The following is a 14,849-nucleotide window of genomic DNA, read 5'->3' as shown; positions in this document are numbered from 1 at the left end:
TACACCGGAAATTAACTACTCCCAGTTTTAATATAATTTTGTCCTTCTATCTGATAAGGAGACACTGTATTAAACTGCTGGCTTTGTGAGGAACTATAATCTTCATCAAAAATTGGAATGCATGCTAGTATATAACATAATTAATTTTTCATTCTGCAAATTCTACAGACCACTCAGATTCTGAGATATGTCCTGTTTCTCCTCAAAACACAAACAGACAAACAAATGTCACCAAGGGGATGATAGCATTCAGGCAGGGAATGCCACATGAAATAAAAGCCTTCAGAAGGTGACTCCAGTTCTATTGTTACCAAACTGTACAGGCAACTGGGATGGACCCAGGGAAATAATGCGTGCCGGTTGGGGGAAAATAGGTCTGTGTAAATAATCCAGCTCTGGGTGGATGAAAGTTTTATAGCAGCTGATCACAATCTCATCTTAGCATACATGAAACGAGAGCCTGCAATAGGGGCTGCTGCTGGAATCCAATCTCACAATGGAAACACTTACTCTGACACTGCGCAGCTCATATTGCTCATCACTTAGATATGAACTTGTTCCAGCTGGAGCTCTGAGGACATTTTGCATGAAGCCACATATAGCAATCTATAATATTTACGAACACAAACTCGTCCAGTAACAGATGCAGATATTTCATGGTTCTACAAAATAAATTCCCTGTACAAAGAAATTCCTGGAGCTTTGTTTTATTGGCATTGAGAGAAGAGTAAGGACGTTAAATGGGATGAAGGGAAGATTGTTTTACATTATTTTTAATAGCTCCCTTTAAGTGTAAATCAATGAGGTTGATTGATCATTCAAAGACATTTTTAAAGTCACCTTGTATTATTTTTATTTTTAACTATATTCTCGGGAATTGGCACTGTTCTCAAAATTAACAGGATTTAAAAAATATCCCTAAAGGATGCTAACATTTATTTTTCTCAATAAGTTTATATATGTTTAATGTGAAATTCAATATCCTTCTTCTGGTACAATATGTAAACATGGCTGAAAATAATATTAATGGCATGTTTTAAAACACCAATTTTCATGGTCCCCTAGAGCAGGAACAGGGAGAGTGTCATTCACCTTTTCATTGACTGAATCCCTTGCATTTGTACAATGCTTTCGTATCACAAGTTCTTTATATAAAGCCCATTTTAAAATGATCTGATTGCTTTTAATCTACACAAAACTCTATAAGGTAGATATTATTCCCATTTTACAAATGAGGAAACTGAGATTCACAGAGGTTAAACTACTTGTTCAAGATTAAGTCTCAAACCTTGGCCTTCCCTTTTTAAAACGCATAAAGGGCTAGCATTAGTTCTGTGTCATTGCATAGGGGATCTTCTGGGCCAGGTACATATCAGTGGTTTTATGACCACACACCCAACAGTACTTTCTGTGATTGGTGAAGTCTCTATGCTTATTTATTTTAGGCTTGTTAACCGAAATTCAGTGTAAATCTAAGCGACTGAGAAAAAATGTGAAGCAGCATGCAGATCAGACCATGAATGAAGACAGTCAAGGTCGTGACTTGCGACAAGTGACCTCGACAACCAAGTCATGCAGGGTAATAATATGCAATGGTGTCTGCCAAGACTGGCAGGAACTGAGTTTCTAGGTACATAGTGAGCTGGCCAGGAGGCTTTCAAATTAAAGCCACAGGCACAGCTGAATTTCTAGTCCAATTGTTTATTAAAATGGATTCCTAATACATACTTCAATGTAAACATTCAAATAATAGCAGTGCATAAACTAAAAAGTGAAAGTTTTCCTTCTCTCTGACTCCATTCCAGTCCTACTACCTAGTGTTTGCCAGCAGGAATGATTTGGTGTATAAAATGGATTTTTTCCCACTGAGTATTGACCATTTTTTCCCTCTTTTTGAGAAGAAAGGCTCAAACTGGGAAGAATGTGGTGTCAATAGAGGCTATGGATTAATCCTTATAAATGAGTAAAACAGGGTGAATACACATGTGTGGACCCATAGAGAAAAGTGCTACACACTGAGGTCACAAATTTCTCAAGAAATCCATTGAGCAACTCAGGACAAAATAGGGGAACATCATCCAAGATGTTTAGACAAACACATTGTGAGAATGCACAGGACATTTGATGGAATTTTATTTTGCCATTAACTGAAAAACCAATAAGCTATGATTGTCCAAACCATACCCTTCTCAATATTTATTCATTATTGACAAAACTTTATCCACATTTAGTTTTATAAATCCATAATTTTATATTTATTTAAGAAAAAGTATTTTATATGAAAGCATTATTTTGCCATAGTGCTTCGTCAGTAACACTTTGGTATAAGAAAGCAAAGAGTTGACATAATTATTCACACTCTTCAAAAGATGCTGTAGAGGGAGAAGGAGATGTTTGGGGTCTGAATTGTCCAGATTATTGACTCTCTATTTTAGAGGTTGACAAACATTTTTCTTTAAAGAGCTTTGCCCACATAGTATCTACAACAACTACTCAGCTCTACCATTTTAGTGCAAAAGTAGCACAGACAACACATAAACAAATGAGTGTGGCTGTGTTACAATCCAATGGATTTGGTCCATGGACCACAGTTTGTTGATCCCTCCTCCACATGAGTACTCTTAGATGATTTCTCCAAGTGGAATTCATGTTGAATACCATATGAATGTAGTATTCATAGTAGTCATACTATGTGAGAACCTTTCATTAGTTATAATTAAAGCTTGAACTTTCAGTGACCTTCAATATGAATGGGCTCACTAGTCTTCATATCCAGACTACCATTTATTCCTAAGAAATACATAAGTGGAATATTTTGTTATTCATATTTTGTAGATGGGAAAATACAGTGAAATGTGATATGGCCTGCCCGAGGACCCAGAGAAAGAAATTATACACTCTATTAGAGCTCATAATTCCTGCTGTATTTATGGCTTTTAAAAAAAAATGATTTCTGCTATTAGTTCCCTCCAGATGAATGCCCATATAGAAAGAAGGCTTTATACACAACTTCCCTAACACCTTTTATTTTCTTGCCAGTGTAGGAGAAAACTGAACTCACCCCAGATCAACAGAATCTTCTACATTATATTATGGATTCATATAGCAAACAGAAGATGCCTCAGGAAATAACAAATAAAATTGTATGTATAATATCTGAAAATATGTGGGTTTAATGTTAATATTTCCTGGAGATTTTACTGCCTTGAAGGTATAATTTATATGTGAATATGTTACTTTGGAATGATTAGAGCTGAGAATTCAAGTTAGACTTTTAAACTCTTAGCAACATTAAACAATTCAAGAGTAAGAAGTCTCCCATCTATCTTGATAATTGCCCTCCAAAGATCTGAGAAACAGTAAGATGGGTTTTCAAATTTTATCATCTAAATCTAGTTTTTCTTTAGTCTAATGGTTTTATATTATCGTTTTCTTATCTACTTATTAATCTTTTTTTTTCTTAAAATTTAGTTAAAAGAAGAATTCAGTGCAGAAGAAAATTTTCTCATTTTAACGGAAATGGCAACCAATCATGTACAAGTTCTTGTAGAATTCACAAAAAAGCTACCAGGTATTTTTTAAATAATCAAAGTAAATATTTATTGAGAATTTAAATATGTGCTCACAGATTAGATTACCTGTTTTACACACGGTGTTTTATTTTTCAAAACATTCCTGTGAGATCAGCTCTATTTTCAGTATTACTTTGCCAAGTATTTTCACATGTACTTATTTCACTGCTATTCTCTGCAATAGTCTTGTGACATTGAGAAAGGCAGGTCTGTTCTTTGTAAAATGAAAATAATCTAATATCTGATTTAAACTAACAAGTCTAACTACTATAGACATAAGATATTAGAACTAGAAAGGATATTTAAAATAATGTATAATAACTCTTCGAAATCAGTAGATTAAAAATTGAAACTTTGCAAGGTTGTCATTCACCCATTTATTCCTTCAGGAAGCAGTTGTTGATACCTACTCTATACTAAGTGCCTGACTGTTACCTTCAGGGAGAGTGGTCAAAGGTGATAATAATAATAATAATAAATACACATACATACACATACATACAAAGTGCTGTTTGAACAGAGAGGAACTGGTTGCTAATTGTGTCTAGGAAAGATGGAGAGACTTCAGGGAGGATCATATTTGAGTTGAGTCTAAAAGAAAAGGAAGTTTTCCAGTTGGCATGGAGAAGAAGCGGCATTCCAAGATGAGAGATCTGCTTGTTTTTTTGTTTTTGTTTTGTTTTGTTTGAGACGGAGTCTCGCTCTATTGCCCAGGCTGGAGTGCAATGGCATGATCTTGGCTCACCGCAACTTCTGCTTCCCTAGTTGAAGCAATTCTCCTGCCTCAGTCTCCTGAGTAGCTGGGACTACAGGCACATGCCACCACGCCCAGCTAATTTTTGTGTTTTTAGTAGAGATGGGATTTCACCATACTGGACAGGCTGGATTCGAACTCCTGACCTCAAATGACCTGCCTGCCTTGACCAAAGTGCTGGGATTACAGGAGTGAGCCACCATGCCTGGCCGAGAGATCTGCTTGTTAAAAGACACTGAGGCATACAAGAATAGGATTATTCGAGGTGGGAGAGAAAATTCAGTGTGGTAATAGCATAGTGTCTGTGGTGGGCTCCTAGGTTAGACAATAAGGTAAGTTGGTACCAGACTGATGAAGGCCTAACTAAGGAATTTAATCTGTGTCCCCTGGATAGTAAAGAGATTTTGGTGGTTTTTGTAACAGAGGGAAATGATGAAGTTTTTGTTATACAGAAATGACTTAATCAGGTTCATGTAAGATGAATTTGAATGGAAACGGCCTGGGGGCAGGGAAGATCAGGTAGTATGCTACTGCACAAGTCCAGGCAACAGGGCTTGAAATAAAGCAATAGCAGTGGGGAAGAGAAGAAGAAACAAAAAGAAGAGAGATTCAAAAACTGATAGGGCTTGAGGAACAGTTGTATGTGTAAGGTGAGGGAGAGGGACTTAACTTATCCACACTCATTCTGATGGTGCCAGTATAGAAACTAGAATGTGGGAGTCTTCTTATATCCTAGCCTCAAATTCTTTTTGCCACATCATCAATGCTATCTAAGCTAATGGATTTTAGTTGTTTCAATGTTTATGAAAATATTGGTGTATTGAAATCCCATGGTCTAGAAGAGTATAATAAATACCTTGTATAGCAGCATAATACTATAATATTAAATTACAGAAGATAACTTCTGATATAGGATGTTAATTAAACATGTTAATTTGCCTTCTTTTTGCCATCATTATGCTATTATTTTATTAAATGTGTCACAGATAGACATAAGCCTACATAAAACAAAGTGTGAGGAGAAAGTTCTCACTATCATTGAAACACTACTATGCTGTCATTTCTTTATTAACAATGAAAGAGGAACTTAATTTACTATATGCTAATTAAATGGAAGACAGTATCAATAAAAAACTGGATGACATAAAAGTAAAAACTGTGGGGGAAAGAACTGGACAAGGGAGATGTTTTTGGTTATTTATGGGAAGAGATTTTGTAAGTTCACATGGTCACTTGGTCTTGAATCAAGAAATAATTGAAGACAAATAAAAACCTTATTCATAAGAAGGTAGCTTATCTGAAAGCAATAGTAACATCTTAGCATCTCTTAATTCCCAGTGCCTAGCTTAATTCCTGAGGGAGTGAGCACAATTATGTGTGTTCAATGAGTAAAGCAGAAGGAAAAAATTTAAAATATGGAAGGAAATAAAAGGCAAAAGACCCTTGAGAAGGAAAAAAAATGGACAATAATGACAGAGATAGCATTATTACAAGTAGTAATAGTAGGGATATAGTACCAATACTGAAGGGATATTTTGTGAAAAACTGAATTGAATCATTCCATTCAGTATTCATTGAGCACACCCTGTGCAGGCACTGTCCAGGGTGCTGGAGTCCCTGAAAGCAGTAAGGCATGGCCCCTTTTCTCAAAGAAGCTCTTAGATTCTCTAGGATGGTGGCTCAGTCTTTAGCGTTGTTCTCTTCTCTATACTCCCTTTGCTATTTAGTTCTTCCTAAGCCATTTAGACCCTTATGGTGTTATCTCTATTTATGTGAGTATATGTGCCAGCATGCACATGAGCTTGTGTTTTGTTTCCCATTCATTCATTCATTCAATCCGTCAATTATCCAACAAATAATTCTTAGGTACCTGTTATGTGCCAGGAAACAGGGATACAAAAGAAAATAAAAACAAAGCCTCTACCTCCAAGAAATGTACACTCCAGTAGAGGTGGCAGATAATTAATGAATAAGCAAATAAATCTATAATATCATGTCAGGTGGTGATAAGTTCTATAAATTAAAATAAAGAAGGTAGATACTAGTAGTGGTGGGGAGTGTATTTTAGATTGGGGAATGCTGGAGCAGAGGCTTGATTGCAGGAGGGAGCGGGGCATGGGGCTTGGGGATATCTGGGAAGAACATTCATCTCTGAGGCAAAAAGAGGCTTGTGTGCTCACAGCAGGGCCAGGGGGTCAGTGTGGCTGGAACACAAAAAGTAGGGGGAATAAGGAGTAGAAAATGAGTTCAGAGAAGCTGTTGGGACTGTACCATATAAGCCTGGATAACGACTTTGAATTTTCCAGGCAGTGTTATATTTCATCAGGTTGGCAATTCTTACCGTATTTTTCTGATTTTCCCCTACCCTGTGTGTTGCAGTACTAAGTTCAGAGCAGATACACCAATTTGACTTTGATTGGCTTTTTTTTGGGAAATACTACCCATTCTTTAGCTTGACTAAAGACTCATGAGTTAGCTAAATATTCTGGGTGCATGTAAAGTTTTTTTCTGGCTTGTAGATGCTTCCAATCTGCAGAGTTGACCCTGTCACATCAGGTGTGACTAACATAATGGCTCAAAGAAAATCTGCCTGCATCTAGTTTCTGAGGGTTTCTTCATCTGAATCAGTGTATCTGTGCCATAATATATGTATCTGCTTGGACCTGACATCTCCCTTTGCCCAGCTTGTTTAATAAATTCTGCTCAATGAAGATAACAACCTCTGTTTTGTTGGCAAGTACAAATGGACTCAACTAGACTACCCAATTGTAAAACAACTACAAAATCACTTGATGAAAATGTTTTATCAATGGCAATGATGGTTATCATAAAATATTGTTACTCCCTGATACTAATTTGATTATCATTATTACCTAGGATTTCAAACTTTGGACCATGAAGACCAGATTGCTTTGCTGAAAGGGTCTGCGGTTGAAGCTATGTTCCTTCGTTCAGCTGAGATTTTCAATAAGAAACTTCCGTCTGGTCATTCTGACCTATTGGAAGAAAGAATTCGAAATAGTGGTAAGTGATTTGGCTAATGGTAAAAGAGTTTGTTTCTATGAGTAAAATTGGTGTGCTCCATGAAGGCGGGGCTCTTGCCCATCTTACGCAATGTTATATGCCTGTTGTGCCTAGCATGAAGAATGACTCTAAAAAGATACATGTTAAATAATAAGACTTCTAGAGGCTTGGTTCAAATATCTCTGTTGTAATAGCAAAGTAGCAAAACTACCCCTTTACTGCACTAAGATGAAGAGCCAAAGGAAGACTTTTGTAAAGATTGGAAAATTCATCTGATTTTTAAAAACTAGCACAAAGGAGCTGGGATTCTTCAGCCAAAAAAAAAAAAAAAAGAAAAATATTTATTTAAAATCTTCAGGTATGTAAGACTAAGTATCCAGCTATTTTATATCTGTATCAAAATAAAATAAGAAGACATTTTAATAGTAACATTTATATGTCATTTACTAGGTTTCAGACACTTTTCTTTTTCTTTCTTTCTCTTTTCTTTCTTTTCTTTTCTTTTTTTTTTTTTTTTTAGACAGAGTCTTGCTCTTTGCCCAGGCCGGAGTGTAGTGGTGTGACCTGAGCTCACTGCAGCCTCTGTTTCCCAGGTTCAAGCAATTCTTGTGCCTCAGCCTCCCGAGTAGCTGGGATTATAGGTATGTACCACCACACCCAGCTAATTTTGGTATTTTTAGTAGAGACAGGGTTTCTCCATGTTTCCCAAGTTGGTCTCAAACTCCTGGTCTCAAACGATCAGCCTTACTTGGCCTTCCAAAATGCTGAGATTACAGGTGTGAGCTACCATGCCCGACCAAAGTTAACTCTTTTTTTTTTTTTTTTTTTTTTGGAGACAGAATCTTGCTCTGTTGCTTAGGCTGGAGTGCAGTGGCGTGATCTTGGCTCACCACAATTTCTCCTTCCTGGGTTCAAGTGATTTTTTTGTGCCTCAGCTTCCCAAGTAGCTGGGACTACAGGTGCACGCCATCACACCCAGCTGATTTTTATATTTTTAGTAGAGACAGGGTTTCACCATGTTGGCCAGGCTGGTCTTGGACTCCTGGCCTCAAGTGATCCACCTACCTCGGCCTCCCAAAGTGTTAGGATTAAAGGCATGAGCCACCACACGTGGTCGGTTTCAGACACTTTTCTAAATACATATATTATTTCATCTAATCTTCTCAAATATTCTATGAATAAATACTATTATCATTCCCATTTTGCAGATGAAAAAGCTGAGACAAAGAAAGGTTAAATAACTTTCCCAATGACAGAGAGGAAGTCTGATTTCAGAAGCTTTGTGTCAGATGGGCGCAGTGGCTCATGCCTATAATCTCAGAACTTTGGGAGTCAGAGGTGGGTAGATCACTTGAGATCAGGAGTTCAATACCAGCCTGGCCAACACAGTGAAACCCCATCTCTACTAAAAATATAAAAAATTAGCTGGGCGTGGTAGCACTGTAATCCCAGTTACTCAGGAGGCTGAGGCAGGAGAATTGCTTGAACCCAGGAGATGGAGGTTGCAGTGAGTCAAGATCGCACCACCGCACTCCAGCCTGGGCAACAGAGTGAGACTCAGTCTCAAAAAAAAGAAGTTTTGTGTCTTAACCACTATGCTATAGTAACTCTCAAGAGTTGAGATAATAGCACAAGTTACTCAGTGTTTAACAGTGGAGTAACACTGTGACAGGGAAGCTCAAGAGACATTGAGATGAATTACCAGGAATTCTGTGCAATTTATCTTAGAAGATCCTTAAGATAGGATGAGTTCTTATTTTCCCGAGAGATTTCATATGTGGGTTGGGAGTGGAGAATGAATGAGATGACTTCTCAAGATCATTTCTTTCTAAAGTATTATCGTCTTATTATTAACCAAAGCAAATTTAAAGACTTTTAAAACCAATATTTTAGGATAGAGATTAGAGGGAAAGTTTTCAGGCAGTTCTGCATCTGTATTATAAGTGAAATAATTTTTTAAAAGGAAAATTATTTTTAATTTTAATGACATATTTCCATAGTCATTATGTTTTTTCCTCGTTAAAAACAAAAAGTGTAACTAGCATCATTGGTAGATTTTAAAACCACACACTTTAAAAAGATGCATTATTCTTAATATATTCATTAATTTACTAGTCTATCAAATATTTAAGGGCAAGGTACTATGGTGGCAGTGAAGAGAGAAATCAAGCATGTTCTTTCCCCTAAGAAGCTTACAGTCTAATGGGAAGAGATTAACTGTCCATGATTATGATAAAATATGGAAGAGAAAAACAGAGAGATGGTGACTCCTAGTTGACAGAGCTCCAAAAAAGTTTTATTAGCATTTGAGTTGGGACTTGAATGAGATTTGATTTGGATACCCAAGGTGCAGGAGAGAAGGACCAGCAGGAGCAAAGAGAAAGAGGCAAGAAAGCTCAGGGAATGCACACAAAGAAGGGTGAGTAGCTGAGCTGACTGGATTAAGGGTTACATTAAAGGGAAATAGAGAGGAAAAAAAGACAGGATCAGATGATTGAGGGCCTTGGATGCTGGGATAATTATTTTGTTATTTCCCAAGTAATAGGAGACATGGAAGATCTTTGAGCAGAGGAGGGAAAATGTCAAAATCAAGCTTTACAAATTTTCTAGCAGTGTTAGGGTAAGCCAGTACAGAAGTCACCTCTTAGGAGGCAGGAAGTCTCAAAGATGTGATGCTTGCTGTCAGGAGAAATGGAGAGAAGAGAAAGGATCTGGGAGATATATCTTTGTGGCTTATCAACTTTCGAAAGACATTATGTTGTCAAGAAACATGGATTTTGGTCCTGGACTGATTGTGTGTGTGTGTGTCTCTCTCTCTCTCTCTCTCTCTGTGTGTGTGTGTGTGTGTGTGTGTGTGTGTGTGTTTGTCCAGGCTAAGGGGAAAAGGTTGAATCAGGTAACCTCCAAGGCACCATTCAGTTCTACAAGTCTTACTGCTTTTCTTCTCTTAACTAATTCAATTTTCCTGATGGGTGGTTTAGCTAGTCACTAGGCCAGCTACTGAAGTATCCTGATTTTAAAGCCACAATCAATAACTGACAGTTCAACTTAGGAAAGAATTAAAGGACAGGCTGAATTTTCACATGTATGGATATAATTGTTGTTTTAGACTATTGAACATACACTGGTGGTTCTCTCTTTATGCAGAAAATTATAGTGGCTTCAACCTGTGATGGGCAAGGCCTCAGCAGCTTAGCTTTGTCATTTATTTGATTCTGGCTTCCATGGACTGTGGCAGTGCTCCCTTTAAGAAAATCCCAGTCAGCCAAGCACGGTGGCTCACGCCTGTAATCCCACCACTTTGGGAGGCCAAGGCGGGTGGATCACGAGGTCAGGAGATTGAGACCATCCTGGCTAAAACAGTGAAACCCAGTCTCTACTAAAAATACAAAAAATTAGCCGGGCGTGGTGGCGGGCGCCTGTAGTCCCAGCTACTCAGGAGGCTGAGGCAGGAGAATGGCGTGAACCTGGGAGGTGGAGCTTACAGTGAGCCGAGATTGCACCACGGTACTCCAGCCTGGGGGACAGAGCAAGACTCCGTCTCAAAAACAAAAAATAAAAAATAAAAAAATAAAAAGAAAAGAAAATCCATCAGTAAAATCTAATTCTTACAAAACTAATAAAATAAAAAGGAATGATGACTCATGACAAAATTTATGCATTTTACTGATAGGTCTCTACTCTCTCTACTCTAGCAAATGTGTGTTTGGTTTATTCATCGAGAGAGTGGTGATTAAGGATACTTACTGTGGAATCTGGATTGAATATGGGCTCCGCTACTTATTAGCTGCATGTCCCATTTTTTTAAAGCTGTTGAAATAGACCTCATAACCAATTTGATCTCTTTGAAATCATGTTTAACTTTAATATTTATTCTGCAGTCTTGCCTGAAGTTTGATAATAAAAACTTAATAAGACAGGGTTTTCTTCTTTTTGAGTCAGTATTTTATCCCAGGCACCTAGCACGTGCCTGGCTCGGAGTGGGTGCTCAACAGAATTCTGTGGAACAAATGAAAAAAATGAATGAAGGTGTGTCCGGAGCTATAAAACTGGTCTGTTTATTTACTTTCCAGATGGTTGTTTCCCTGAATATCAGAGTTGTTAATGTCCAAAGCTGACAAGTAACGAACAAAAAGTTGGTTAAACATTCTTCTAAACCTTGCCTATTGTAGTTAATTTGGGGAACAGATATCTCTTTTGCATTTGAGTGTAAGAAAAGGAAAAAGACAGTTTGGATATGGAAATTCTGTTGTGTTCTCTCTCCTCCTCCTCCTCAAAGATGAGTCATTTAAAGTTGATTCAGTTGCCAGACAATGAAAAAGAGGGGTGCAATGTCTGCCGTATGAATGGAAATGTTTTAATGAGAGGGCATCTGCAGGAGAATTATCCAGTGGTTGTTACTATCTTTCTTTCCCTGTCTCTTTTTCTCTCCTGGATGCTCAGCTTCCTTAAAAAAAAAAAAAAAAAAAAAATCTTCGTCTGGCTCCATCAGATCTCCTGGGTCCTGAGCCAAGTCAGATGCTGCCATTTCCATGATGGCCACTGGGTTAGTACCAGATTCCTTCCCCAGCCTGAGGTAGGGAAAATCCCTTCCACTGTGGGTCAGCTAAAAGGGGAAAAATAGTTTTCCAAACAGTTTACAAGACTACTAAGAGGAAAATTATGCTTATAGAAAGGCATGTATAAGGCTGAGCATGCTGGCTCACACCTATAATCCCAGCACTTCAGGAGGCCAAGGCAGGAAGATTGCTTGAGCTCAGGAATTTGAGACCAGCCTGGGCCACAGAGCGACACCCCATCTTTACAAAAAATTTAAAAAATTAGCTGGGCATGGTGGCACGGGTCTGTAATCCCAGCGAGTTGAGAGGCTGAGGTGGGAGGGTCGCTGGAGCCCAGGAGGTGGAGGTTGCAGTGAGCTGAGATTGTGCCACTGTACTCCGGCCTGGGTGACAGAGTAAGACCTTGTCCAAAAAAAAAAAAAAAAAGGTGAAGGTCATATATGCATAATGTTTGGATCTATTAATTATAGCACCAGAAAGGTAACAATTATTCAGCACCTACTGTGTGTCTGGCTGTATTCTCAGTGTTTGTGTGAGCTTCGGGTCCTACAGGAAGCAGATATCAACATGGGACTAAATGTGTCACAAGTTAATTGGGGGAAATGCCTCTGAAGAATAAAGGGGGAGGAAGCAGGTGGAGTCCAGGAGACTCTACACCACCATGCTGATCTGACACCTGTGAAGGGGGAGCAGGAAGGCATGATTGGGCATGAAGAGCATCAGATCAGATCACAGCACAGTCCTGAGAAAGTCTCAGCTAGGCCATTGAAGAGGGACCTAGTCTGAGCTGCCCACTGAATGGGCCAGCACTAACACACCCACTATGCTCAGTCACCAGTTGAGACAAGACTGGTCAAAGTGTGTCCTCAGCACTCACAGGGTGGCATCTGGAAGCTATCAGCCAGCCATACTGCCTACTGTGGGCTGTCTTTAAGGGTGATCTGAGTGGGCCATCTCCATGGCTGACATTCTGCTACACAAAAAATATTGTTTGCTCGTTGTAGCACTTTGAGGTAGATATTACCAATTCTATGCCAGACCTAGACCCTGTTAATCCCAGTAACAAAATATCAGTCCCAAGTATCCGTTCGCTCTGATATTACCCTCTAACTTTCCAGCTTGCCACCTTCCGGTACCCTGACTCTAGGGATTCTTTGTTCCAAAACAATGTCCATTGCCGGGTGCGGTGGCTCACACTTGTGATCCCAGCACTTTGGGAGGCTGAGGTGGGTGGATCACGAGGTCAGGAGTTCAAGACCAGCTTGGCCAACATAGTGAAACCCTGTCTCTATTAAAAATACAAAATATTATCCCGGCGTGGTGGCAGGCGCCTGTAATCCTAGCTACTTGGGAGGCTGAGGCAGGAGAATTGCTTGAACCCAGGAGGTGGAAGCAGTAGTGAGCCAAGATCGTGCCACTGCACTCTGGCCTGGGTGACAGAGTGAGACTCTGTCTCAAAAAACAAACAAACAAACAAAAAACAAAAATCCATTTGTTGACCTTCCATCCACTAACTCTCCAGCCATTGACTCTACTCCCTTTTGCCTAACCACACTTTCCTCAGTACTTGTCTTAGGGTTCGTGATTCATCAATATGATCATTTCCTTGGATCATTCACCAGATATCCTCAACTCTTTGTCTTTCTTTCACCTAAGAAAACCCTCTGGCTGATGAGTACAACTCTTTACCTACTCTGTGTTTGAGCCTGAGAACTGAAACAGTATGACTGGCTTACCCAAAGTTAGTGATCAAACACTTCAAGTGGACTTCAGTACTTTCCATGTATCCCTTTTCCCTAGTCAATTCACTCTTGTTCTTATGGAAAATTGTCTTGCACCTTCTCTCTCTTCAAATTTCCAACATTTCTTCCCACTCATTCTCGACGATAACTTTGTTGAGAAAAGGTATCTTTCAAGAACATGCCATAGGAGTTGGGGCTCAAGGATATGTGGTCAAACCCCAGCTTCAAGGAAATGTGATTAAGCTTAGAGAAAGATGAACTCCCCAAGCTTAGTCAATATGTCAAGACAGGGGTTGTCACAAGAAACAAAGCCAGAGCCAAGTTCCTAGAATTAGCTGCACACAGAGCTCCCCAGGGTTTTCTGAGAGTTGACTTCATCCACATGATCCAATGTGACTCCCTACCATTTTGGTAACATTCCAGCAAGTGGGGAGGGCAAAGGGGAAAAAGAGTGGTACACCCTCCCTTTAAAGGAATAATCCTGAAGTGGTATGCACAACTTCACAGAGTTCCTCAGAGTTTTCTGAGTCTGGGCCAGAATTGAACCTGTTGAGGCAAGTGGTGTGGTTCTAGCCATGAAGACACAAAAGCTTCAAAAACCAAAGTCAGGCAGGTTACACCTTGGGGCTCCCATGATTTCTGGCTACCACATATTGCTGGAGCCTCTCTGCCACAAATCAGCTACCTCTGGCAGAAACAATTGTCTTATTCCTCTTATTTTATTTTATTTCTTTATTTATTTTGAGACAGAGTCTCACTCTGTCGCCCAGGCTGGAGTGCAGTGACTGTGATGTCCACTCACTGCAAACTCCACCTCCCAGTTTCAAGTGATTCTCCTGCCTCAGCCTCCCGAGTAGCTGGGACTACAGGCGCCCCCCGCCCCCACCCACGCCTGGCTAATTTTTTGTATTTTTAGTAGAGACGGGGTTTCACCGTGTTAGCCAGGATGTTCTCGATCTCCTGGCATGGTGATCCGCCCGCCTCGGACTCCCAAAGTTCTGGGATTACAGGCGGGAGCCAACGCGCCCAGCCCTATTCCTTTTTATTAAATTAAGCACTTTATAAACACTGGTTTTTTGCCTGAAGAATATTTCTGATGGGCCAGGCGCGGTGGCTCACACCTGTAATCCCAGCACTTTGGGAGGCTGAGGCGGGCGAATCACGAGGTCAGAAGATTGAGACCATCCTGGCTAACATG

At 39.5% G+C, this 14,849-nt stretch overlaps 1 protein-coding gene across 5 annotated transcripts in view; it reads left to right on the top strand.

The window, feature by feature from the left end:
- NR1H4 (nuclear receptor subfamily 1, group H, member 4) overlaps positions 1-14,849 on the top strand; it is a 94,111-nt gene that overhangs the window by 65,854 nt on the left and 13,408 nt on the right. For all 5 annotated transcript variants that reach the window (XM_011966641.1, XM_011966640.1, XM_011966639.1 and 2 more), the window contains 4 exons: positions 1,446-1,579; positions 3,045-3,143; positions 3,472-3,571; positions 7,204-7,350. In XM_011966641.1, coding sequence (XP_011822031.1) covers positions 1,446-1,579; positions 3,045-3,143; positions 3,472-3,571; positions 7,204-7,350 — 480 coding nt within the window. The remainder of the gene's footprint in view (positions 1-1,445; positions 1,580-3,044; positions 3,144-3,471; positions 3,572-7,203; positions 7,351-14,849) is intronic.

Source organism: Mandrillus leucophaeus, unplaced genomic scaffold, assembly GCF_000951045.1.
Source record: "Mandrillus leucophaeus isolate KB7577 unplaced genomic scaffold, Mleu.le_1.0 Scaffold768, whole genome shotgun sequence".
In the NCBI taxonomy this organism is placed as follows: Eukaryota; Metazoa; Chordata; class Mammalia; order Primates; family Cercopithecidae; genus Mandrillus; species Mandrillus leucophaeus.
The sequence above is the reverse complement of the archived record's forward strand: the minus strand, read 5'-3'. Positions and strand labels throughout refer to the sequence as shown.